The 25,025-nt window shown below is 41.5% G+C and overlaps 1 protein-coding gene across 2 annotated transcripts in view; it reads left to right on the top strand.

The window, feature by feature from the left end:
* The window catches only part of LOC122668851 (alternative NAD(P)H-ubiquinone oxidoreductase C1, chloroplastic/mitochondrial-like), a 110,304-nt gene that overhangs the window by 47,266 nt on the left and 38,013 nt on the right, over window positions 1-25,025 (top strand). For both annotated transcript variants that reach the window (XR_006333922.1, XM_043865406.1), the window contains exons 7-8: window positions 5,916-6,131; window positions 6,601-7,017. Coding sequence is in view for 1 of the 2 variants with exons in the window: in XM_043865406.1 (XP_043721341.1) it covers window positions 5,916-6,131; window positions 6,601-7,017 (633 nt within the window). In the remaining variant the exon portion in view is untranslated. The remainder of the gene's footprint in view (window positions 1-5,915; window positions 6,132-6,600; window positions 7,018-25,025) is intronic.

Genomic DNA, 25,025 nt, shown 5'->3' with positions numbered 1-25,025 from the left:
AGAGAAGCAGTGTTGTTTTTAACTTGGTTAATTCTGATGTGTGGAGTCCCTCTCGTCGTACTTCCATTTCTAGTCATCGCTGGTTTGTTACTTTTATAGATTGCCATTCTCGTCTTACTTGGGTTTATATGATGCAACATAAAAGTAAAGTATTTCGTTGTTTTCAGCTATTTCATAAAATGGTTCAGACCTAGTGCCAAGCTGATGCAGAAGCCGAAACCATGATTAATTTGGCTGTTCTTTGATTTTTCATTGGAGCCTTTTTATTTGTTTGTTCTTTTAGCCTAGGGTTAAAACAGTCTTTTTCATGGTTTATCTTCTTAGTTCCCCTCCACGATTTTAGAGGGATTAGTATTTTATTTTATTTGTTTTAGTTGTTTACACATATACTCCTATTTAAAGTATAAGTCTATTCTATGTTTTATAATTAGGATTCAGATTAGGAATCCCAACTCCTAATCTGATTAAGATTGCTTGAGATTGATTATTTGTAAGGCCTTTTGGCCCCCCTTTATTATAAATAGTAGAATCGTGGGAGGCTCCCCCACCTATTATGTTTTGAAATTTTGTTTCTTCTTGTTGCTGCCGCCATGACTGCTGCTGCTTCTCTGTCTTGTGTGTCATATCAAGACCCCTTGTGAGTTATATCAAGGGCTAGGGTTGGAGAAATCCAGCGACTCCTTGCATCTTGCAGATCGGGAGGTTCGTCTTCTTCTTCCTTCAAGTTCTTCAAGGTTGCTGCTGCTGAAATTCTGCAATTCCAGTAAGAGTTACAATTTCCTGCAACTTTATCATCTGTTCTTCTTACATCCATCTAACCTAATCGACTTCCCCAAACCCTAGCTTCATCTACATTCATCACAGCCCTATTCCCTCATCAGATTACACTCAAAACCTAACCCCAGGTCCATCACAGTAACCCTCCCACTCGATCTCAGTTGCAGCCTCACCTATCCACTACAAACCCTAAATTCCTCCCTCAACATAAAAACCCAGAAACCCTAAAATCTGCCTAGACCTAACCAGCCATCAAAACCCCACCAAAGTCCAGCTGAACCACCCCCTCCCTGCTAGGAAAACTCGACCTAAAGCCCAGCCCCTAAATCTGCTCCTAAACCCTAGTTTCAGCTTAGATCCTAAATCTGGAAACCCAAAACCCTAACCCTAATATTTCTGAATTTCTATTTCTTATTCAAACCTCATTAAAACCTATTCTAATAGACTCCTAAAATTCTGCAGACCATTACCCAATAAAACCCAAACTCAATCTCCCATTCCTAACCCTAATTTTGCCCTAGTTACCCCAAACTGCCCATTCGGCCAACCCTAAAACAGAACCTGGTCCTAAGTGAGATTTATTTCACCTAGGCTACATCACAAGCTACCATTAAAATTCTTAGGAGTGATAATGGTACTGAGTACACAGAGGGCCAGTTCCAACAATACCTAGCTTATCATGGCATTGTTCACCAAACCAGCTGTGTTGACACCCCTGCCCAAAACGGGGTGGCCGAAAGAAAGAACCACCACCTCTTGGAAGTAGCCCGTGCTCTCATGTTTGCTCATCATGTCCCTTCCCAATACTGGAGTAATGCTGTTCTTACTGCTGCTTATCTTATCAACCGCATGCCTACTTGTTTTTTGGGTAGTCGATCTCCTATTGAGATACTGGAGGGGTCTTCCTCTTTTATTGTTCCCCCCCACACTTTTGGCTGTGTCTGTTTTGTCCGTGACACACATTCTCTTGGCAAGTTTGAACCACGTGGGCTGCGGTGTATTTTCCTTGGGTATTCTCCAACACAGAAGGGCTATAGGTGTTACTTTCCTCCTACTCGCCGTACGATGATGAATATGGATGTTATCTTTCATGAGTCGGTTTCCTACTATTCCCCGCCTCCTCTTCAGGGGGAGAATACTAGTAAAGATGTGGCTGTCTAGGATGATCCTTTTCTTCCTATAGATGTTGTGGACACTGAGATTCCAACACAGGTGGAGCCTACTTCTTAGGTTAAAAAGAAGATGATAGATGATCCCAATCTCAAAACCTTTTCTCGAAAGCGGTCAAAGAACAAGCAAGTTGAGATTACTACGACAACAACACCTGAGCCTGTTCAATTAGAGCCCCCTGAGCCAGAATCGAGCTCCACTGGTAATCCCTGTTCTCCTTAACCTTCTCTTGATCTTGATTTACCTATTGCTCATCGTAAAGGCACTAGGTCTTGCACTCAACACCCCATATCTCATGTTGTTTCTTATGATGCATTATCTACTTCCTATCATACATTTGTTTCTTCCCTTTCTTCTATTGGTATTCCACACAATTGGCAAGAGGCTCTTACAGATTCGAAGTGGAAAGCAGCGATGGTAGAAGAAATGAATGCTTTAAAGAAAAACAACACATGAGACATTGTAGCTCTTCCTCCAGGAAAGAAACCAGTTGGGTGCAAGTGGGTGTTTGTGGTCAAGCAGAAAGTTGATGGCAGTGTGGACAGATACAAGGCAAGACTTGTGGCTAAAGGGTTCACTCAAACCTATCGGATTGATTACTAGGAGACCTTTGCCCTGGTTGCCAAGTTGAATATAGTTAGAGTTTTATTGTCATGTGCTGTAAATCTAGGGTGGGATCTACAACTTCTTGATGTGAAAAAATGCTTTCCTTTATGGAGAGTCTGATGAGGAAGTGTACATGGAAGTTCCTCCTGGTTTTTCATCTGACACAACCAGTGACCAAGTTTGCAAGTTGAAGCGTGCTTTATATGGCCTTAAAAAGTCTCCTAGAGCTTGGTTTGGTAGATTTCATAAAGCCATGACCTTTGTGGGATTTAAACAGAGTAATGCTGATCATACTTTGTTCATCAGTCGTCATGGTGACTTGGTCACAACCCTTATTGTATATGTAGATGATATAGTTGTGATTGGAAATGACAGTGAGGAGATAAATCACCTTAAGGAGTTTCTCGGACGTGGGTTTGAGATCAAGGATCTCGGAAAGCTCTGGTATTTTCTTGGGATTGAAGTTGCCAGATCATCAATAGGCATCTATCTTTCCCAGAGGAAATACATCCTAGACCTTTTATCAGAGACAGGACTGTTGGGTTGTCATCCAAGTAAATCTGATAATACCAGTTGAAGGTGATGGAGAATCAGGTTGGCTGAAAAACTGATTTACTCACCTCACACACGATCCGACATTGCCTTTGCTGTGAGCCTGGTAAGCCAGTTCATGCATAATCCCCTATTCCACTCATCTGGAGGCTGTTCTTCTCATTCTTTGTTACTTGAAGGCAGCTCCAGGAAAGGGAATTCTCTTATCTCCACATGATCACTTGAGGGTTGAAGCCTATACAAATGCTGATTGGGGTGGCTCTTCAGATCGTAAGTCAGTTACAGGGTATTGCACCTTTGTTGGAGGCAACCTAGTTACATGGCACAGCAAGAAGCAAAATGTGGTGGCTAGATCAAGTGTTGAAGCTGAATTTCGTGCAATGGCCTAAGGCATTTGTGAGTTGTTATGGCTTCGAGGTTTACTTCAAGACATTGGTGTTCCTACTCCTCCTCCTATGATGCTATATTGTGACAACATGGCTGCAATTAGCAAAGCTCACAACCCAGTTCAGCATGACTGCACTAAACATGTGGAGATTGACAGACATTTTATTAGGGAAAAGATTGAGAGTGGTCTTGTTTGTGTTCCCTTTGTGAAGTCTGAAGATCAACTCGCTGATGTGTTCACTAAGGGCTGAGAGGAAAGTTATTTCATCCTTTTGTATCCAAGTTGGACATGATTGATATCTATGCTCCAACTTGAGGGGGAGTGTTGAATTGTGTGGTGTATACCGTGGGGTATACATGGGATTTTACTATGTAATTTTTTCTTTGTTATTTTTCGTTTTTCCCTATCTAATAACTCTAAATAATAGAGTAAGTTAGAGTAAGGGTAGCAATGTAATTTTCCCTTTAAAGCCTCTTTATAAATAGAAGCTTGGCTGATTCTAATGAATCACTCAAGCATTTCAGCTCTAAACTATTTTCTCTCATATTCTAACGTATACAGATTTGGTCAAGAGGAAGACACTTAAAATATCGTAGCCACTCATGGCTATTTTGGCCGATTGATCTTCCAATATGCTAGTTTCAACAACTCGTTCTTAACATTCTTCCTAGCTGCTTGGCCTTTAGTAGGTATCTGGTTTACTACTTCAGGTTTTAGCACCATGTACCTTCCTGTTCCTTTCAGCGTCAACCTTTTGAAACAGTCATTTGACTTGCAATCCAATTCCCTGGACTTGAATCAATGACGTAAGGCCTATTCTTGAAGGTATTATAGGCTGTAATCTTTGCACATACTACTTAAGGACAGAATTATAACATAACAGTACAAAAATACCCCTGCCGACACTAACTCCTCTTAACAGCGTCCAAAACCTTTTACTCATGCGGACAGAACTAGCTTTACAACGAATTGGAGAAACCTTATTTGGGGGGACCGAACAGATATCAGTAAATGCCAATGTCACATGGTTGCCAGCACAGGAGTTGGAATCAGATGTTAACGATTCTGACATTGCATGCTTGAGAAACATGGATTCAGGGACTTGTTTCTTCAATATTATTTAGTGACGAAAATTGATATATCTTACTTTTTTTTGTCAGTATTAATTTTACAATATAGGTATGAATAAATAAATATTTACATTTCTTGAAATTTTCTATATGAGAAGATGGATTTCTTAGAATATGCTGGATGCTTGTTCATGCCAAATAGGCAAGGATGAAGAAATAGGCAATATAGGAGTTGTCACATAATAAGCCGTGGAATGTGAGAATCTAATGCTGTACATTTGGGAGAATCTATCTTAACACTCTTGACTGTTCTATAGATGATTTTATGAAGGGCTTCCTTTCGATACTGAGAGCTTCTCATATGTTGCTAGTTTAGATGGCTGGAGGTATTGCAAAGACAGCTAGGATATTCATATATTTGACATTAAAAGTAAGTAAACAGAATGAATACTTGACTTGTATGCTGATACTGGTAGGTCATAGGAATATGTTGATTCGAATCTTCTTAGGGTGAGTGCAATGTCACTTAGGTGCTTCTGTCAATCTGGTTGGTGGGGATGCTGCTTCTTTTTTCATATTAGGTCTATTAGCTTATGTACGGCACCTGGGGAAGATTCATTGCCTTCCCGGGTGGGTGGTTTAGCCAACCACTGCGCATCCTGAGCACCTTTTGGGTATCTGACGTAACTTTACTTAGTTGTAGTTGGATAGTTCTCAAAGTTCTTGTTGGATGTGTGTGTGGCGCGCCCAAGTTATTATATAAACTAAAGGTGGCAATGAGTTGTGTCAGGTCATCTTCGTGTCGTGGCAAAGTTGCATCAACCCCAACTGACCCATTTTTTCGTTGTGTTAAAGTACCCCCTAATGCTATAGTAGTTTTGGGTCTACAAGTCATGTTGGATCGTATTGAATTTATTTTATATGAGTTGTTTTAGGTATATTATCTTTAGAAAATGACAAGAAAAATTTCAGCAAAATGCACAGAAATACTTAAATCAAAACACCAAGCTATACATTTCATCAATGTTAAGGGATTATATACACATAACATGTGCTTTTTGTTTTTAATACTAAACAGTTATCATGTCAAACAGATGAAGCTTGTCGCACACGCTCAACCCTAACCCAACCCATTTATTTACCATGCTGTGTCATGCCATGCCAAATTTACCTCAACCCTAACCCTGTAATTGTCGTGTTCGTGTCGGTTTGGCATGCCATGTTGGAAATTGCCACTCCTAATCTAAACTTTCTAACTGGATCTTTCTAATTGAACTTTTTGTGCTTTGTATTTTAGTGAATTTCTTGTTTGATAAGAAGATTGGTAACACTATCTGTTTCTTATGGTTCAGAAGGTTGACATCAAATTAAGAAAATTAGAGAGAGAGAGGTTTGGAAAGGAGTCATCTCCAATTCGTGTGGCTGTTGTTGGCTGTGGTTACAGTGGAGTTGAGTTGGCTGCTACACTATCAGAGCGACTGCAGGATAATGGAATAGTTCAAGCTATTAATTTTGAAACAACAATCTGCCCAACAGCCCCACCTGGAAATAGGGAAGCAGCACTTAAAGTAAGAACTCAACCCTCCCCATATTGTGAAAATATGAGGCAAATATTTAATAATTTCTTCATAATTTCCATGACATATCAAAATTGTTCCTGAATATTGTTAATACTAGCATGACATTAAATAATTTTTTTACAAACATTTAGTTTTTGGCTCCTTTCACAAACCTAAACTTTACCAGAAGCACATTGTGAGTTATGGTGGGAATACATTTTGCTATGCATGTGTAGTCTTTCCCTCTAATTTATTCAATTCTATTTGTTTCTTAAATTAGTTACCAGCCTACAATTTGTTTTAATCAATTTTCAGCTACTTTTTGTGCGTTTCTTTTCTTTACTTTTTCGTATTTCTTTATATGCATAGTGAATGCATATGCCGACCCCATTTAGTTGGGATAAGGCTATGTTGTTGTCGCATATTGAATACATACATGATATGTCCAAATATAAAGCCTTCCTGCTGCATTTACCAGGTTCTCTCATCCAGGAACGTTCAGCTTTTCTTGGGCTATTTTGTACGCTGCATAAGAAAAGCAAGCAATTTTGAAGATTCAGAGAAGCAGGCAGCAGTTGGAGGGGATAATGACATTGGAGCAGAACAAGATCATGATAAAAATAATGATAAATTTGTTCTTGAACTTCAACCAGCTGAAAGAGGTTTACAAAGTCACGTTCTTGAAGCAGATTTAGTTCTATGGACGGTTGGAAATAAACCTGTGGTTCCTCCACTAGAACCATGTGATCAGCCCCATGTATTTCCTATTAATGGCAGGGGCCAAGCAGAAACAGATGAAACTCTCCGAGTCAAAGGCCACCCACGTATATTTGCAATTGGTGACTCTGCTGCTTTAAGGGATGCCTCTGGAAGGCTTCTTCCAGCCACTGCACAGGTATAGTGAATATAATTTTTCTGTGCATGGCCCCTGTGCAAGGATGATGTGCCCAAATTTAGAAATGGCCTAAATTGTTTTAATTTAGCAAGAGAATGGGTGATACAGTTGCATTAGCATGGTTGGACTGGAACGACCCACTTTGGAGACCCAAGCCAAGACGTAACCGGCTCAACCCGGGTTTTTGGTTAAAAGGGGCTGGTAGATTATATAGAAGCAATAATTTATTATTTTATTTTATTATGATGGGTAGATAATGTAGGAGTTATTTTGGTAGTTTCCGTATAATTTATTGTCTAGTTGATTAGATTTCCATATTGAGTTAGGTTTCTATTAATATGTCAGGTGTTTTTCTTTATTTTTTACATTACTGCTGATGAAAATCAGAGAATGGAATGAGAAGAGTTTGGCTTTGAGAAGTCTCACGGTTGTGAGCAGTGGAAGACCAGGTTGGTCGTTGGATTCCCTTTTCTTCTCCCACCCTTTCCTTCTCCTTCCTCATTATTTGTTCTATTCCATATTTTACTTCTGGTTCTGCTCTTCCTTATTCAGTCCTAGTCTTCTTCTATGATTGCCTGAGTTTCTTAAACTGCCGTAACCTGCTAGCGTAAAACACAACCACCACATTCTATCTTTGGATACCCTTATCCATGGTCCTTTAATCCTTATATTTGGAGTTGTTAACAGAATAGGATTAGAGAATGAATGCTTGGATGATTTAGTCATCCCAAGCACATCTTTATTTATAATCATAATGAAGAATGAAACAATTGTACATTAGCAATGTGGGACTAAACCACATGTACGAAATAAATAAAATAACAAAAGAAAGAGGACCAGAATACCCCCACGGTATTCTGGCCATATAGCTAACACTCCCCCTCAAGTTGGTACATATATATCATGCATGCCAAACTTGACTAAGATAGGATGAAACAGCTTGCTACTCAGCCCCTTAGTGAACACATCAGCCAGTTGATCAGTGGACTTCACAAAGGGAACACAAATGAGGCCGGCTTCAAGCTTCTCCTTGATGAAATGACGGTCAACCTCCACGTGTTTAGTACGATCATGCTGGACAGGGTTATGAGCAATGCTAATGGCGGCTTTATTGTGACAATAAAGCATCATAGGAAGATGGACAACAACACCAATATCCTGCAATAATCCTCTAAGCCACAGAAGTTCACAAATTCCTTGTGCCATTGCGCGGAACTCGGCTTCAGCACTAGACCTTGCCACAACATTCTGCTTTTTGCTACGCCAGGTGACAAGGTTCCTACCCACAAAGGAACAGTAGCCAGAGATAGATTTCCTGTCAGGAGAACCAGCCCAATCGGCATCAGTATAGGTTTCAATCTTCAAGTGACCATTGGGAGATAGAAGGATTCCCTTTCCCGGAGCAGACTTCAAATACCTCACAATACGACGGACTGCATCCATATGAGAGGAATAGGGATCATGCATGAACTGACTCACCAAACTTACAGCAACTGCAATGTTAGGGCGTGTGTGAGAAAGGTAGATTAGTTTGCCCACTAACCGCTGATAAGCACCCTTGTCAATAGGCTCACCCTCTTTCTCCCTAAGTTTTGTAGTGGCTTCCATAGGAGTATCTGAAGGATGACAGCCAAGTAGCCCTGTCTCAGTCAATAGATCAAGAACATATTTTCTTTGAGAAAGAAAGATGCCCTTTGAAGATCGAGCAACTTCTATCCCTAGAAAATATTTTAGGGGACCAAGATCTTTGACCTCAAACTCATGGCGAAGAAGAATTTTCAAATCCTTGATTGCAGCATCATCATTACCCGTGACCACAATATCATCCACATTGACTATGAGAAGAGTAACCTTGTTACCAAGTCGTCTGATAAACAAACTGTGATCATCATTGCTTTGCTTGTAACCTGCTGAAATCATAGCCTTATGAAATCTGCCAAACCAGGCCCTAGGTGACGGCTTCAAACCATAAAGGGCACGCTTCAATTTACAAACCCTGCCCTTAGTCCTGTCATCAGAAAAACCTGGTGGAATGTCCATATATACCTCCTCCTCAAGCTCTCTATGGAGGAAGGCATTTTTGACATCTAACTGCTGAAGATCCCGCCCAAGATTCGCAGCACAAGATAATAACACCCTGACGGTGTCGAGCTTTGCCACTGGTGCAAAGGTCTCCTGATAGTCTACTCCATAAGTCTGAGTGAACCCCTTTGTAACCAGACGTGCCTTATACCTATCCACCGAGCCATCAGCTTTTTGTTTAACCATGAAGACCCATCTACATCCCATTGGTTTTTTCCCTGGAGGAAGAGCCACAAGATCCCACGTATTATTTTTGTGTAGTGCTCTCATTTCTTCCAACATTGCTGCCTTCCACTTTCCATCTGTAGATGCTTCCTGCCAATTTCTAGGAATCGAGAAAGAGGAAAAAGAAGATACAAATGCACGAAAAGAGGGAGAAAGAGAGTTATAAGAAACAAAATGAGATATGGGATGTAAAGTGCAAGTCCTAGTACCTTTGCGAAGTGCAATAGGTAGGTCGGAAGGAGATGGATTACCAGGAGATGTAGGATTTGTGTCTGGAGCCGGCAATTGGATGGGTACTGGTGCTACAGTGGGATGCAACTGCCCTCTGGTGGATCTGCCCCTTGTATAGTTGATCATGTTGGAGTTGTCAATTCTTTTCTGAAATTCACCAATAGTTCTCTGGACTAGAGTCAGCTCCCCCTGAATAGGAATATTAACAACACTATTTTCTATAGTCTCCCTCTGTAAAGGATTCCCATTAGGTGAGGAACAGCCAGAGGTTGTTGGGCAGTCTCCAAAGTAGGATGGGCAGCATCCAAAGTTGGATGGGAAGCATCCAAAAAGGGCTGGGCAGCAGCCGTGGGTGGTAAAGGGGGCTGAACAGCAGCCGAGGGTGGTAAAGATGGCTGGGTAGCAGCCAGAGGCACCTCAAGTAAAGGAATTTCGAAAGCCACATCTTCACCAGCACTCTCCCCCTGAAGAGGTGGCAAAAAATAATAAGAAATGGACTTATGGAAAATAACATCCATACTAACCACGGTACGGCGAGAAGGGGGATGGTAGCATTTATAGCCTTTCTAGGTTGGAGAATAACCCAAGAAAATACAACGGAGCCCCCGAGGTTCAAGTTTGCCTGGAGATTTGATATCTCTAGCATAATACACACAACCAAACACCTTGGGAGGCACAATAAAGGAGGAATTACCAATCAAAATATCTGAGGGGCTACGGGAGTTAAGTACCCTAGAGGGCAGCCTATTGATGAGATAGGCCGTCGTAAGAACCGCATCCCCCCAATATTGAGACGGGACATTTTTCGCAAACATCAAAGCTCTGGCCATTTCTAACAAGTGGCGGTTTTTCCTTTCTGCCACACCATTCTGGGTAGGGGTATCAATACAACTAGTTTGATGAATGATTCCATGGTTAGCTAAATATTTTTGAAATTGTGATTCTTTATACTCTGTCCCATTATCACTTCTCAATATTTTGAGAGTAGCCTGGAACTGAGTTTGGACCATTTTATGAAAGTGCTGAAAACATGAAAAAACCTGATTTTTTGTGTGCAAAAGATACACCTATGTGTTCCTAGAATGACAATAAATGAAAGAGACAAACCACCGATGACCAGAAATAGAGGGTTTACGATTAGGGCCCCAAACATCAAAGTGCACTAATTGAAAGCAAGAAGAACTCCTTTTATTTAAAATAGGATAATTTGAACGTGTCTGTTTGGCCAGAACACACGCCTCACAAAAAAAGTCATCCTTAGTATGAAGGGTGACCAACCTAGGAAATAAATGTGCTTAAATTCCTAAAGGGGGGTAACCTAACCTAGAGTGCTACTGGTAGAGTTCAGAAGAGACCATGGAGTTCTGGTGTAGTGGAGAAGGCAATGGTGGTGGAGAGAAGCGACCATCATCAAGCAGATACAGCCCACCGTGCACTTTACCCAATCCAATCGTCCTCCTAGAGTCCAGATCCTGAAACACACAATGAGAAGGAAAGAAAGTTACTTTGCAGTTAAGATCACGAGTAATACTACTAATGGAAAGAAGGTTAGTAGTAAAATTAGGAATATGCAAAACAGAAGTTAATGGAAGAGAGGAAGTGCAGTTGATGATTCCTTTTCCAGATATAGAAGAAAGGGAACCATCAGTTACCTTGACCTTGTCTTTCCCAGAAGTGGGAGAATATCTATGAAACAAACCAGAGGAACCGGTCATATGATCTGTAGCCCCAGAATCTATGATCCAAGGATGTGAAGCTACAAAAGCACAATGACCCCTAAATGGAATACCTGACCGGGCAAAGTGGGAACCTGAAGTAGCGGAAGAATTGGCAGTAGCTGATGTAGTAGAGGCGGCGGCGGAAGACCTCAACATACGAAGGAGTGCTGTAGATCATCCCAGGATAGACCGGGTCGATGCTGAGGGCCGCGATATGATCTCGATCTGATGGGCCTTGGTCTTAGTCTTTGTCTTGGTCTTGGCAGCCCTTTTAGCTTCAAAGTCAGCCGGTTTCCCATGAAATTTCCAGCACTTCTCCTTGGTGTGGTAAGGTTTGTGACAGTACTCACAAACAACAGACCCAGTAGTAGAATCACCAAGAAAAGCAGTGCCACTAGGTGCAGGAGTGGCAGGGGCAGCAGCCTGGAGTGCCGATCTGTCAGTAATAGGAGGGTGCAACATGGCAGCCCTATGGTTTTCTTCAGAGGAGACCAGGGCATAGGACTGTTCAAGTGTGGGAAATGGCTTATGACCCAACACCTGAACCCGAATCTGATCATACTTGACATTCAAACCTGCCAAAAAATCATAGACTCTGATCTTGTCCATATGTTGTTTGTAAGAAGTAATATCAGCAGCTGTACTTGGGTGAAAGTCAGAAAAGTGGTCCAGTTGCTGCCAAAGGCTGCGCAAAGTAGCATAGTACTTGGAGACTGTCAACTCCCCCTGAGTAGTGTGAAGGACCTTCTTCCTGAGTTCATGAACCTGGGCATCATTGCCAAGCTGTTCGTAAGTTTCCTTGCAAGCAGCCCAAATTTCCGAGGCTGTGTCAAGGAGAAGAAAATTGTGCTGCAGATCTATAGTCATAGAACCAATTAGGTAGGACATAAGAACTCCATTGTTGGCAAGCCACTTGTCTTGAGCAGCTCCAACCTCAGTGGGCATAACAGTAGTGCCCCTAATATGACCCGTAAGGCCACGGCCAGCAATGGCAAAGGATGTAGACCTAGACCAAAGCAAATACTTACTGCCATCCAACTTGATTGGATTTGGAGAAAAAGTGTAATAATCTGGCTTGTTGGTTCCATCACCAACAGAAGTAGCAGTCGAATCTACAGAGTCACCCATGAAGACAGTAGAGAAGCCCGAATTGCAGAAGGGGGCTGTTGTGAAGAAAAACCCAAGAAATCCTCCAAGTTAAGGGCTGAAAATTGGAGGAGAGCCTGCTGGTAGTGGTAGAACAATGGTCTCCAAAAATCAGCAACAGTAGCCAAGTAAATCCCTTAGATCGATTTTTACAGGGTTTTGGAAAAAACCCTGAAATTGATGAGATCGATGTAGGGAAGAAGAAGAGCAAAATCTCAGCAGATGGAGCTGAAACTAGGTTCGAGTGGTGCTCTAGTAATGCTGAATCACTCTGCCAAATATCAGCCGCAACAAGAACCTGCAAACCCTTGATCGATAATGCTTAGGGTTTTGAAAAAACCCTGATTTGGTGGAAGAATAATCGATCTAGGATGTCTTCAAACTTGGTGGAGATAGGAACTAATCCAGAATAGTAAATACTGCTGCAGTTCTTGAGTCTTCAATGCTGTAGATTGCTTCCTTGGAAGGGAGTGAGAGCAGTCCACAAAAAACAGAATCTTCAAATATCGCAGGCAGCAACTGGAGCTGAAATTGTCCCTATCGATCAAATAACTTGATCATAGAATGAGGTAATGGAGGGCAGCCACTGGATCTATTGATCACCTCATCAGTGCTGCCCTAATAGGGGTGAATGAAGAACAAGGGGAAAGGAGAAGAAAAAAAACTTGCGAATGAGAGGGGAGGAGGCTGAAATCGAGAAAGGAAGAGACGGGGGGGTCCTTAATTCGAATTCTGCTCTGATACCATGTTAACAGAATAGGATTAGAGAATGAATGCTTGGATGATTTAGTCATCCCAAGCACATCTTTATTTATAATCATAATGAAGAATGAAACAATTGCACATTAGCAATGTGGGACTAAACCACATGTACGAAATAAATAAAATAACAAAAGAAAGAGGACCAGAATACCCCCACGGTATTTTGGCCATATGGCTAACAGGAGTATTATTACTCACCTTAGGGGCGACCCATCTTGTTTAGGTTGCAGTCCCAAAGCTTGCTGCAGTGGTGGATTACACAAACAATTTCAGGTCTGGTTTGTTTCTACCGCCAGGTTTGATTTGCAGCAGCTTATTTTAAAACTAATCTTTGATTGTTGGAATTGCTATAGGCTGCAATCAAGAGGGGTTTGAGTAGTGATCCTTTACCCATAGTCTCACTTCGGTTGGACTTCTCTTGAGGGAGATCTCCTCTCTAAAGCAAACTTCCCTTCCGCTGGCCTTGCTGGTCAGGAGGTTGAAGATGATCCCTTCCCCCATTGATAATTATCTTTTGAGATTTGGTTTCCCAAATTAACCCTCCCCTCTATTCCTTATCCCCAAATATCCCTTTGCCTCTCCCTTTGTTCCTTAAATGCTATCCATATTACTATTATTTCCAGAATTACTCCTACCTTTTAGAATTAATTCCCAACGTATTTCTCCTTTCAATTGCTTTGGTCACAAGGGTCTTACTTTGCTTAGGAAGTTACAGATTTTCCATTACTCCTAATATTTGAGTTGTTTAGTGTTTAGGTGCTCCCATAGCTATCCCAAATGGGGTTTTCGACCTGAGATTGCACCAATTTGGTGTCAAACCTAAGTTTTCTCTTCCCTACCCTAAATTATGGTGGCCGACAGTGAAGTTATTCAGCAGCTCAACTCCCACAGGGAGGAAACTGAAGCCGACATCACCCGTCTCACAGACCGGGTTGATAAACTTGGCACTAGTGTTGATGGTTTCAACTACACAGCCACGGTAAAGGTTGCTCCATTGTGATCAAGTGGTCTCGGGTTCGAGTCTGGAAACAGTATCTCTGCGAAGGCAGGGGTAAGGCTGCGTATATTATGGCCCTCCCCAGACCCCGCAATGGTGGGAGCTTCGTGCACTGGGTACGCCGAAAGAAAGCCACTTCCCTTCAGCCTATGATGGTGTTATGACAGTTCAGATAAGGAAAAAGTCCCATTCAGTCTGGGGATTCTTCCAACTCCGTACCACAAGATCTGCCGCATGTTACACCACCACCACCATCACCACTGTCACATTATATACCACCATCACCTCTTCATTTAACACCACCGCCATGACCATAAGGAGCTGGACGACATGATGATCTTCATGGAGTTGATAGAGGAATGTGGTTGAATGTCCTCAATTATTATGGGACAACAACAACATCAGAACAGTATCTTGACTGCGTTGATGGTTTGGATATTTTTCAAATGGCATGCATTGACTAAGCCAGAAAGATTATATCTGCAGAGACTAAGCTGAAGGGTACTGCTTGAGTCTTGTGTATCAAGTACCAACAGCAGAATCAAATTCAAGGCATTGGGCTAGTCATTACTTGGGCTGAGATGAGCGAAGCCATGAACCGGAGAGTCCTCCTGACCGACTATAAGCAGCGCATGCACCTCATGTTTTCACTGCTGAGACAGGACAGTATGATTGTTGATGAGTATGTGGCCAGATTTTATTACTTAGCCACTTGGTCTGATTTTGAGTGGAATAAGGAGGTATTGGTGGGACAGTTTTGCAATGGCTTGCATACTTGGATCAATGTTGCACTAGCATCCAGTTGACTTCCTACGATGAAGGATGCATATAAGTGGCATATCGGGTAAAAGGAGTCTGAAGAGGTCTTACACTCAGATGACTTTTACAGACTCTTTCTCCTGGGGTGATAGCACAAGGAAACAACCTTCTTAACTAGATAAGTTCAGCAAGTCACAGGCCAGTGGATTCTGTTGGAGTTTATGTATTAAGGGTATTTTTGGTACTGGGTTATTATCTGGTTAGTTAGCTTGTATTAAGCTTTTATGTTTTTATCTTTTACCTCCCTATGGAACTGTATGTAATTTCCAATATCGTATGTTAGTGAATCAATATAGGGAAGAGTCATACCAACTTTCTCCACAAGTTTGCACTCATCTAACTTTTCTCTCCTTCTCTTTCTCATCTCATCAGTCATCATCTTCTTCTTTGTTCCTACTACTACTCTTTCCTTTTCTTCTTTCTCAGCTTGATCTTTGCTCACTTTCAACTTGGTATCAGAGCCAAGAAGGTTTGAGAGTCGACTAGTTGACCTCTTTCATTCTTTGTGCCTCTCTTGGAACCCTAGAAATGTAAAGGGGTCCAATAGGGGCATTACCATGTAAGAAGATACAACAAGAGCTCCTAATGGAGTTCTCTTATCACCTAAAAGACTCAATGGAAGGAGATTAGAGGCTAATGGAAGTCCTAATGAAGCTCTCTTATCACCGCCAAAAGCTTCCTCCCTTGCTCATGTCTCTTTCATCTAGGCTTGGATATAAGTGAGGTCAAGTTTGTTGGAGTCTCCCATGAGGTATCTACCCTTCTCCCATGGCTTTGGTTGATGACAGAATGAGTGGATGGAACACAACTCATTCTCTCATAAACTCAAGTTACCGCCAACTTTTTTGTTCTTGTCTTTTTTCTCATCTGAAGTGCTAGTGTGTTGCACTCGGATGATGGACTTTGGTGAGTTACATCATGTAAGTTGTGTGTGTATGAGTTTCCATGGGATGATGTTCTACATTGAAATGCATATGTGATTTGAGTTTCTTTAAGTTTTGTGAGTTGCCCTCTTGCTGGATTTTTTTTCCTGAGTACTGGGAAGGAGTGTGTACTCCCTTTAGATGTATTCTTACATCATGCCAGAGGTCAGTGGACCTATAGAAGCTTCGGCTGGTGGTTCGAGTGGAATTAACACGCAGTTCAATTGCATTCGACAATCCCAACACATAGATATCCATTCTGAAGATAGACAACACCAACTAATTGGATTGGTCACACTCAATAAAGTTATCCCTGCGAAGTCGGGGGAAATTAGGGTACATTATTGGTACCATTACTGGTCCTCATTCATGTAATCCAATATATCAGAAATGGGAGACCGAGAACCCAACCGTTGTGGCTTTGTTGATTTTCTCTATCAAACCTGAGATTGGCAGGAGCTTTATGAGAAAAGAGACTACTAAAGATATTTGGAACAGTGTTTATAAGACTTTTGACGAAGTGGGTGACTCGGCCAAGGTTTACCATCTCCTTCAAAGGATCATCACAATGAAGTAGGGAGACTGGGAGGAGTATGATCATTACTAGGATCTCTAATTGTCCAATCCTGATGATGAATCAAAAGTTTTATAGAACTCTTGAAAAGGAGCATGTCTTGATTCTCCTTGGTGGGCTGAACCTGGAATATGAGCCAATTCAGGTGCAAATTTTGGGCCGATCGCCTCTTCCATACATGGATGAAGTATGTAGCTACTTGCAGAGTAAGGATACAAGAAGAGTAGCCAATGAAAACTGTACCGTCCCTCGAGAGATCTACTCTCACCTTTAGTTCCCAAAGAGATTGGCATGGCAGAGGAAGAGGCCAAGGACCTTACCATGGGGATGATAGAGACAAACCTAGATATGATCACTGTGGGAAGTCTGGGCACACTAAAGAGAGGTTTTGGGTCCTTCATGGTCGTCCCCCTAATATGTGTGGTGGTTCTACTGGTATGGGTGGCGATAGGAAAGGGGGAGCTAGAGCACTCACTGTGATGGCTGAGACCGAGTCTATTGGGTATTTATCTAGACTACAGACAGATCATAGTTCCCTCTCACGAGAAGATATTGCATCCTTTCATTGTATTATGTTACAGTTGGGCAGTTCCTCTTCCATACCTACAGTGTTAGACACATCAGCTTCCGCCTTGCAAGTCTCCACATCAGCTCCTTGCACTTCCTCTTTTTAGGTTATAGACTCTGGTGCCACCAAGCATATGACTGGTATGTCTCAGTGCTATGACTCCTATTCTATATTCTCTAGTAGAGATATGGTTAGGGTTGTTAAAGGTTCTCCTTTCCTCCATTTCTGTTAAAGGTAGTGTTTATGTTACTTCTTCTATTTCCCTTGACTTTGTTCTTCATGTCCCTAACTTTGCCTCTAATCTCCTGTCTGTGAGTCACTTAACCAAATCCTTGAACTGTTGTGTCACTTTCTTTTCCCTCTCATTGTCTATTTCAGGATTTGGTGACGAAGAGGAGTATCGACTGTTGACGTGAGTACAAAGGGCTCTACTTGAACCCAGTACACCATTTTTTACTACTGCTCATTCTTATGTGTGTGGACGTACAGATTGAAGTACTATTGTTTCTGCTGATGCATTGGCATCAACACTTGGGCAAGATTTTAGGTCTCGGTTTCGCCCCTGGTTTCGCCAGGCCATGAAACCGAGTTCTGCCGTCGGCGAGTTGGTCTATTTTTTATTGTCTTGACTCATTGGTGGGTTTCGGTGTCCATATGCCAAGATAGGTCTTGAAACTTGACATCCACGCTATTTTAGGCCTTCTAAACACAATGGAAACATTAATTTTTACAAATTCAAACCCAAAATGGTACTTTGACTTCGGCCCCTAGGTTGGTACTCTACAACGTAGCTGAGCTCTACCTTAGGCTATTCCACACAATATTTAGAACACATATAATTAAAGTAGAGGTGTAAAACAACTTAATTAAGCACTAGGAATTAAAAAACATCAAACCATAAACAATTTAAGCATTAGGGATCATGTTCATAATCATACATGGTGATGGTTTGATGGTTTGTTAATAATTGTTAGAAACTTGGAAAGAGACATAGATTAAGTGATGTTGAAACTGGAAGTTCTTGATATGCAATGCATCTCCCTCCCTTGATGTTGAAGCTTCAATCTTGAATCTCCAAGCTTTAATCTTCAGTTGATGTGAGATTTGCCAAAAAAAAACACCAAAACCCTCACTGGAGGTGTTTTTCCTTCACAACAAAGGGTGAGAGGTGAGATTTCGAGTTGAGGTCAGAATCTTGCCGAGACAATGCCTTTTTATAGAACCGAGTCAAATTGAGATTGAGATATAACCCGAGATCTCGACCAAGATCTCGGTGAGATACCTCGATCTTGACCGAGATCTTACACAAATCCTGTATCACCTACCATCTTGTCTCGAGACTTCTCGAAACCGAAATTTTTACGAGATCTTGGTGAGATCTCGCCGAGTCTTGTACTATGCGTATGGGCCACCCCTCTTTTGGTGTTATGAAAAAACAATAGCCCCAATTTTTTTCTTCTATTTCTAATTCCCATGTATTTCAATGTGAACCTTGTTATTTCTAAACAATGTCATTCTTCTTATCCTTATCATGGCAATAGATCAACTGTTCCTTTTTATATTGTGATAGTTATGTTTGGGGCCCTGCTTCCATTTCTTGTTTGGTTTTTATTATTTTGTCTCCTTTGTTGATGATTGTTCCTGCAACATCTTTTTTTTTTAAATTTTTTACAAAACACTAGAGTGATGTCTATGATGCTTTCAGAAATTTTTTTGTCAAATGATTTCTACTCAATTTGATACTAAAATTAAAATTGTTTGTTCTGATAAAGGGGGGAGTACACGTATAGTGGTCTTCCATAACTTTTTTTTATTATCGATAATGGCATTATCCATCAGCTTGCATGTGTTGACACACCCCACAGAATGGGGTAGTTGAGAGGAATAATCGCCATTTATTGGAAGTCACTAGGAGTCTGCTATTTGGCATGCATGTCCTTAAAACTTTTTGATTTGATGCCCTTCTTACTACTACCTTCTTAATCAATCATATACCCATTAAGCTTCTTGGTTCAAATCTCCTTTGGACATTCTGTCCCTCTAGGCCTCTGCCTGTTCTCTTTCACGCAAGATGTTTTGGTGTGTATGCTATGTTCATGTCAATGACTCAATAAGTCTGCCGGAACTAAACTTGACCCCAAGGCCCTCAAATGAGTGTTCTTAAGTATTCCCCCTTTACCAAAGGGTACAAGTGCTACCATCCCTCATCGCAGAGGCATCTTCTCTCCGAAGAAGTCACCTTCTTTGAATTTGTGCCTTTCTTTACTCATCATCAGCACCCTCCTCAAGGGGAGAATAATGGGAGCGAAGAAGTTGTTGATGTCACCCCTATTCTTCCACTTCAACCTTTACATATTCCTCCTTTTCTGTTTGATGTGGGGTAACACAAGGAGGTGGATATTGTTGATGTTCTTGATCATTGATGGGGAGCTGGTAATGAGAAGAAGTTACTTATTTACAAAAGAAAGGAAAAGAAGACTTGCCAAGAGTCCTCTTTGGATCTTCATCTTGAGATCCACCTTGAAAGTAAGTGAAGTAATACACCTCCTCCTGAGTTAAATCTTCCCATTGCTATCCGTGAGGAGAAGAGAGCTTGTACTAATCTTGTAGCCCAGTTTGTTTCCTATGATGCTATTTCTCCTACTGATGTTGCCTTTTCTTTTGCTCTTTCCTCTTCTTTCATTCTCAAGAATATCACTGAGGCCATGTCTGACCCAAAGTGGAAGGAAGCCATGTTTGAGGAATTGATGGCTCTTAAGAAGAACTGTACCTGGAAACTGGTTGGTCTTCCCAAGGGGAGAGTTCCGGTTGGATGTAGATGGGTTACTCAATCAAGTACCTATTAGATGACACGATTGAGAAGCATAAGGCCAGGTTGGTGGCCAAAGGACATAGGCAGGTGTATGAGATTGACTATCAGGAGACATTTGCTCCTGTGGCTAAACACAATTTGATAAGAGTCCTTTTATCATTGGCGGCCAAGAAATATTGGCCATTGTACCAACTTGATGTGAAGAATGCATTCCTTTATAGTGACTTGGAAGAAGAAGTGTATATGCACACTCCTCTAGTTTTCAAGTTTCCCTTAGCTGAAGGGAAAGTGTGTCTCCTCAAGGAAGTTGTTGATGTATACATTGATGCTGCCCTTCCCTAACAGTTTGAGTTCTTAGGTAAAATAGTAGTGAACATGGTATCAGAGCAGGGAGGTCAAGTGTTCAACTTCTGGGAAGTGCATCAGAAGAGTTTTCTCGACATTTCTTCTCTCTCGGTGCCGTGCGAAGGAAATGCCCTTGATTGTTTATGTGGATGATATTGTGGTGACAGGGAATGATAGGGCTGAGATAAACAGGATAAAATCCTACTTGGCTCAACAATTTGAGATCAAAGATCTTGGTGTTTGAGTTTATGTAATTTCATGTAATAAGGGTACTTTGGGTATATTGATGTAATGTGTTATGTTGTAATGTTCTTTTCAGGAGACTTATGGAAATTTTTAGAGCTTATAAAAGGAACCTCCACATGATCTTTATCGACGTAGAAAAGGCGTATGACAGAGTCCCTAGAGAACTCATTTGGCATGTCCTAAGGAAGAGAGGGAGCTCAAGTAACTTTGTGGATATAATTAAGCACATGTATGAGGGCGTGGTGACGAGTATTAGAACTGCAGAGGGCCAAAGTAATGAACTCCCAATTACAATTGGCTTGCACCAAGGATCAGCTCTAAGCCCTTATTTGTTTGCACTCATCTTGGATGACCTAACTAGGCATGTTCAAGATGAGGTCCCTTGGTGTATGCTATTCGCGAATGATATTGTTTTGATAGATGAGATAGTAGAAGGGATTAATGCGAAACTGGAGTTATGGAGATCAAGCTTGGAATTAAGAGGTTTTAAGTTAAGCAGAACCAAGATAGAATATATGATGTGTAACTTCAGTCAAACCAGGAGAGGTGATGAAGTTGTGAAACTTGAGGAGTGAGAGCTAATACAAAGTGATTGCTTTAGATACCTGGGGTCAACCTTTAACAAGGAGGGCGATATAGAAGATGATGTTTCCCACAGAATTAAAGTAGGATGGATGAAGAGAGGTGCTTCAGGAGTGTTATGTGACAAATGCATGCCTGTTAAGCTTAAGGGGAAATTCTACAGGACAGTAATAAGACTAGCTATGACATATGGAGCGGAATGTTGGACAGTTAAGAAGAGTAATATAGATAAGATGAGTGTAGCGGAGATGAGGATGCTGAGGAGGATGTGCGGCAAGAACAGGAGAGATAAAATAAGAAATGATTTTATTAGAACCATAGTTATCAAGGCATCGCCATGGCGTCCAGGCGGAAATATGGGAGCAAGGCGGTGGAGCGCCTTATGGTATGTAAGAAAGGCGACCGCCTTGGTCACCAAGGCGTCTCCTAGGCGACCAAGGCGACGCCTTAGGACGCCTTGTGACCAAGGCGGTCGCTTTTTGTTGTTAAATTTATTTTATGTATTTACTTTTTTATTCTATTTCCTAGCTTATTATTTGAAAGTGTATATGGAGTATCTACACTAAGATACATTGGATCAATACTATAAAAACCCCATTTATTTATTTTTATTGTTTTATTCTATTTACTATCTTTTCATTGGCTAGTGTATGTATTATCTAAACTGAGATACATGTTATCAAGGGTATAAAAGACTTTTTCTTCTTCTTTTTCAAGTAAAGTCCAAAACTGAAACCCTTGACTTTTCATCTTCGTTATTTGGGTTTGGGAGAAAAAACCTGCGGTGAAGGAACAACTCCAAGTCTCCATCAAATCCGGCATTGGTCTTCTCCTGCCAGCCGCTTTGATTCCGACGAAGCTTCCTCCGACTACCACGTTTCCAGCAAGGTAAGTAACCTTCTACTCTTCTTCTTCTTCTCTTCAAATTTTCTTATTCTGTTGCTGCGCCTCCATGTCCCATTGTCCCCTCGATTTTTCTTATTTTTTTTTCTTATGCTGCTGCTGTTGCTCCTCCAGCCTCCACCCCCATCGGGGATTCCTACCTTAGGGCCTACTGCCTAGGCCTACTGATAATCGATTTTTTTTCTGTTTCTTCTCATCCTCCTCCTTCTTTACAATTTTTTTTCTTCCTCCTTCCCTTTGACGCACTATGTTCTTTTCTTTCTTTTCTTTTTTATTTTTCCATCCTCATTTCTTTTGCCTATAATAAATTGAGTGATATATCCTCATCCTGAGACAATGTGGACCTGTGAATACATATCATAGACGTCATTTTGTTATTTTGTCGAAATCATGATATGATAGTGTGGCTTCTCCACGCCCACCAGCAATTCTTATGCTGCTGTTCCTACCTTAGGGCCTACTGCCTAGGCACTCATTTTGGCATCATAGAGGTAAGTATTAGCAACCCTTTATTCTTTATATTTAATAATTTATAATGTTGTTCCACATTTGTATGCTAGATTTCTATGATAATATGATGAACTTAGTTTGATAATTTGTTTTTTTGATGAATATCCTGCATTGGTTTGAATCATTAATATTTATTTAGCAAAGTAGAATTATATAATTTTTAATATGCTATTTGTACCAAATAAAATGGTTATATAAGAAAAAGAATACTAGAACGCCTTGTTCGCCAAGGCGACGCCTTGTGGCCTCCCTATCGCCAAGGCGCTTAGGAAGGCCCTCAAACGCCGTGGTCGCCTTGCCGCCTTGATAACTATGATTAGAACCGAATTGGGTATTGCACCAATCCAGGACAAACTCCGTGAGAGCCGCTTGAGATGGTATGGTCATGTACAAAGGAGACCCATGGATGCACCAGTAAGGAGTGACCGGATTCAGTTTGACGGAGCTAAAAGAGGTAGGGGCAGACCTAAAATGACTATTGGAGAAGTGGTAAGAAAGGATATGCATCTGGTAGGGCTCAATCCTACTATGACCGCAAATAGAGTTGTTTGGAGGACAATGACCCGTTTAGCCGACCCACCCTTGTAGGAGGATGTTTCATGGATGCTGCTTTGACTTCTTCCTTTCCTTTTTTTTCCTTTTTACCTCCTTTTACTCATTTTTATTTCTTTGTACTTCTCTTTTTTCCTACTAGTTTTTTTAACCTCTATCGGATCCATGTAGCCGACCCCATTTAGTTGGGATAAGGTTATGGTTGTTGTTGTTCTTTTTACCTTTTTACTTCCCTTAGCTAACATATATTAGCATTGGGGGGGGGGGGGTAAGCATGTACTTTCTCTTAATGCTTAGTGAATCACTATAGTGGAGAGTAAGCAATTTTTTTTTTTTGGGTGAATAAAAAATATATTACCAAGGCCCAGAGGGGGTGAGGAAAAAGAGCCACAAAGGGGGGAAAAAGTGGGGGAGGGGAAGGAGATAGCCCCAAACCCAGCTAAGGGTCGGAAGGGGACTCCAAAAGAGCACTGTCTAAGCCCCAGAAAACAACAATGAGCCTGTTTCTTGGGGAGTCAATGAGCTTCTTGTGAGGAAGAAACTGAATTTTAGAGGAGACATCCGAAGAGATGGCTTTCCAAATCAGGTCAAAGGATCTAGATTTGGAGGTCCATCTCTTGAAGTTCCTCTCCATCCAGATGTGATAAAGGGAAGCACCAAATACAAGTTTGCCTATGATGTCACAGATAGAGCTTCTGGAGAAAGTCATGACCAGCCAGAGCCACTCTCTGGCGAAGGGGAGGGGGGATCTGCTGCGAGGCCAGATGGATGAAAGGGATTTTTTCCAGATGGTAGAGGTGAAGGGGCACTCGAAGAAAAGGTGGCCAATGTCTTCGGAACCGTTCCAACAAAAGATGCAAGAGGGAGGGACATGGATTTGCCGGTGAAGGAGGAAAGCTTGGGTCGAGAGGCAAAGGTTAAGGGCTCTCCATGCCAGGAAGCTGTGGCGAGGGATGTGGCCTTTGAACCAGACAAGCTGATGCCAAATAACGGTCGGGGCGAGAGGCCTAACAAGGTTCCGGGCTGATTTAAAGGTAAAAAGGCCATTTGATGAAGGGAGCCAAATGACCTTGTCCGCAAGAGTTGATGGGGGGGGGGGGAGGGGGGGGGAGGGAGTGCCAGATCTGGGAGAGGATGGGAGGAAAAGGGGAGGGGGGGGGGACCAAGAACCAAGAGAGATAATGGAAGAGAGGGGGGTAGACTTACTACCATATTTGCTACCTGCACAACTTTGCTACCATATTTTTCTTCTTCTCCCTACATTTTTTTTTTTTTTTTTTTTTTCTCTTACTTCTTCATACTCCTTGAATTCTAACTTGGTATTAGAGCTCACTCACAGTCTTGGTTTGAGAGTCGTACTTCGAGCCCTCCATTACCATTTCCTCTCTTTGGAACCCTAGATTACAAAAGGGTTCCAAAGAAGAGGTTACCATGTAAAAAATTCGAATATTTCATAAGATAAGACTTTCCTATGACTGTAGGAGCACCAAAGGGGCCCTCATGTGAAGGAAGTATCAATTGAAGCTCATTTCATTGAAGGGCAGCAACCACACTGGTTAGCGCCACCTGTTTTTTGTGATTTCTCTCTCTCTCTCTCTCTCTCTCTCTCTCATCTGTTGGTATTTGGAGCTGCTACAGGGTCCATATGAATCACCTAAGGGTCCTTCTCAAAGCCCCCGTAGTCTTGGTCAATGAGGATTTGAGTTGTTAGCACACAACTCATTTTGCCATGGTTGGACAGGTATTACAGGTTACCTTTTTTGCTTCTGAAATATTGAGTATTGTGATACTTGTTCCTTGGTGTTGGTAAGTTATGTTGAATGGATTTTATGGAGTTGTCATGAGATAGTGCTACCCTTGGAAGGGTGTATTTGAATTGTTAGAATATATGAAATCCAGAATACCGTGGGGGTATTCTGGTCCTTTTGGGGTATTTTTATGTTATTAAGTGTACTTAGCTTATGTCGGCTATGTGGGCTTTAGTCCCACATCGCCTAGCTTAGACTATTTGTA

Source organism: Telopea speciosissima, chromosome 7 (assembly GCF_018873765.1).
Source record: "Telopea speciosissima isolate NSW1024214 ecotype Mountain lineage chromosome 7, Tspe_v1, whole genome shotgun sequence".
Lineage (NCBI taxonomy): Eukaryota > Viridiplantae > Streptophyta > Magnoliopsida > Proteales > Proteaceae > Telopea > Telopea speciosissima.
The sequence above is the reverse complement of the archived record's forward strand: the minus strand, read 5'-3'. Positions and strand labels throughout refer to the sequence as shown.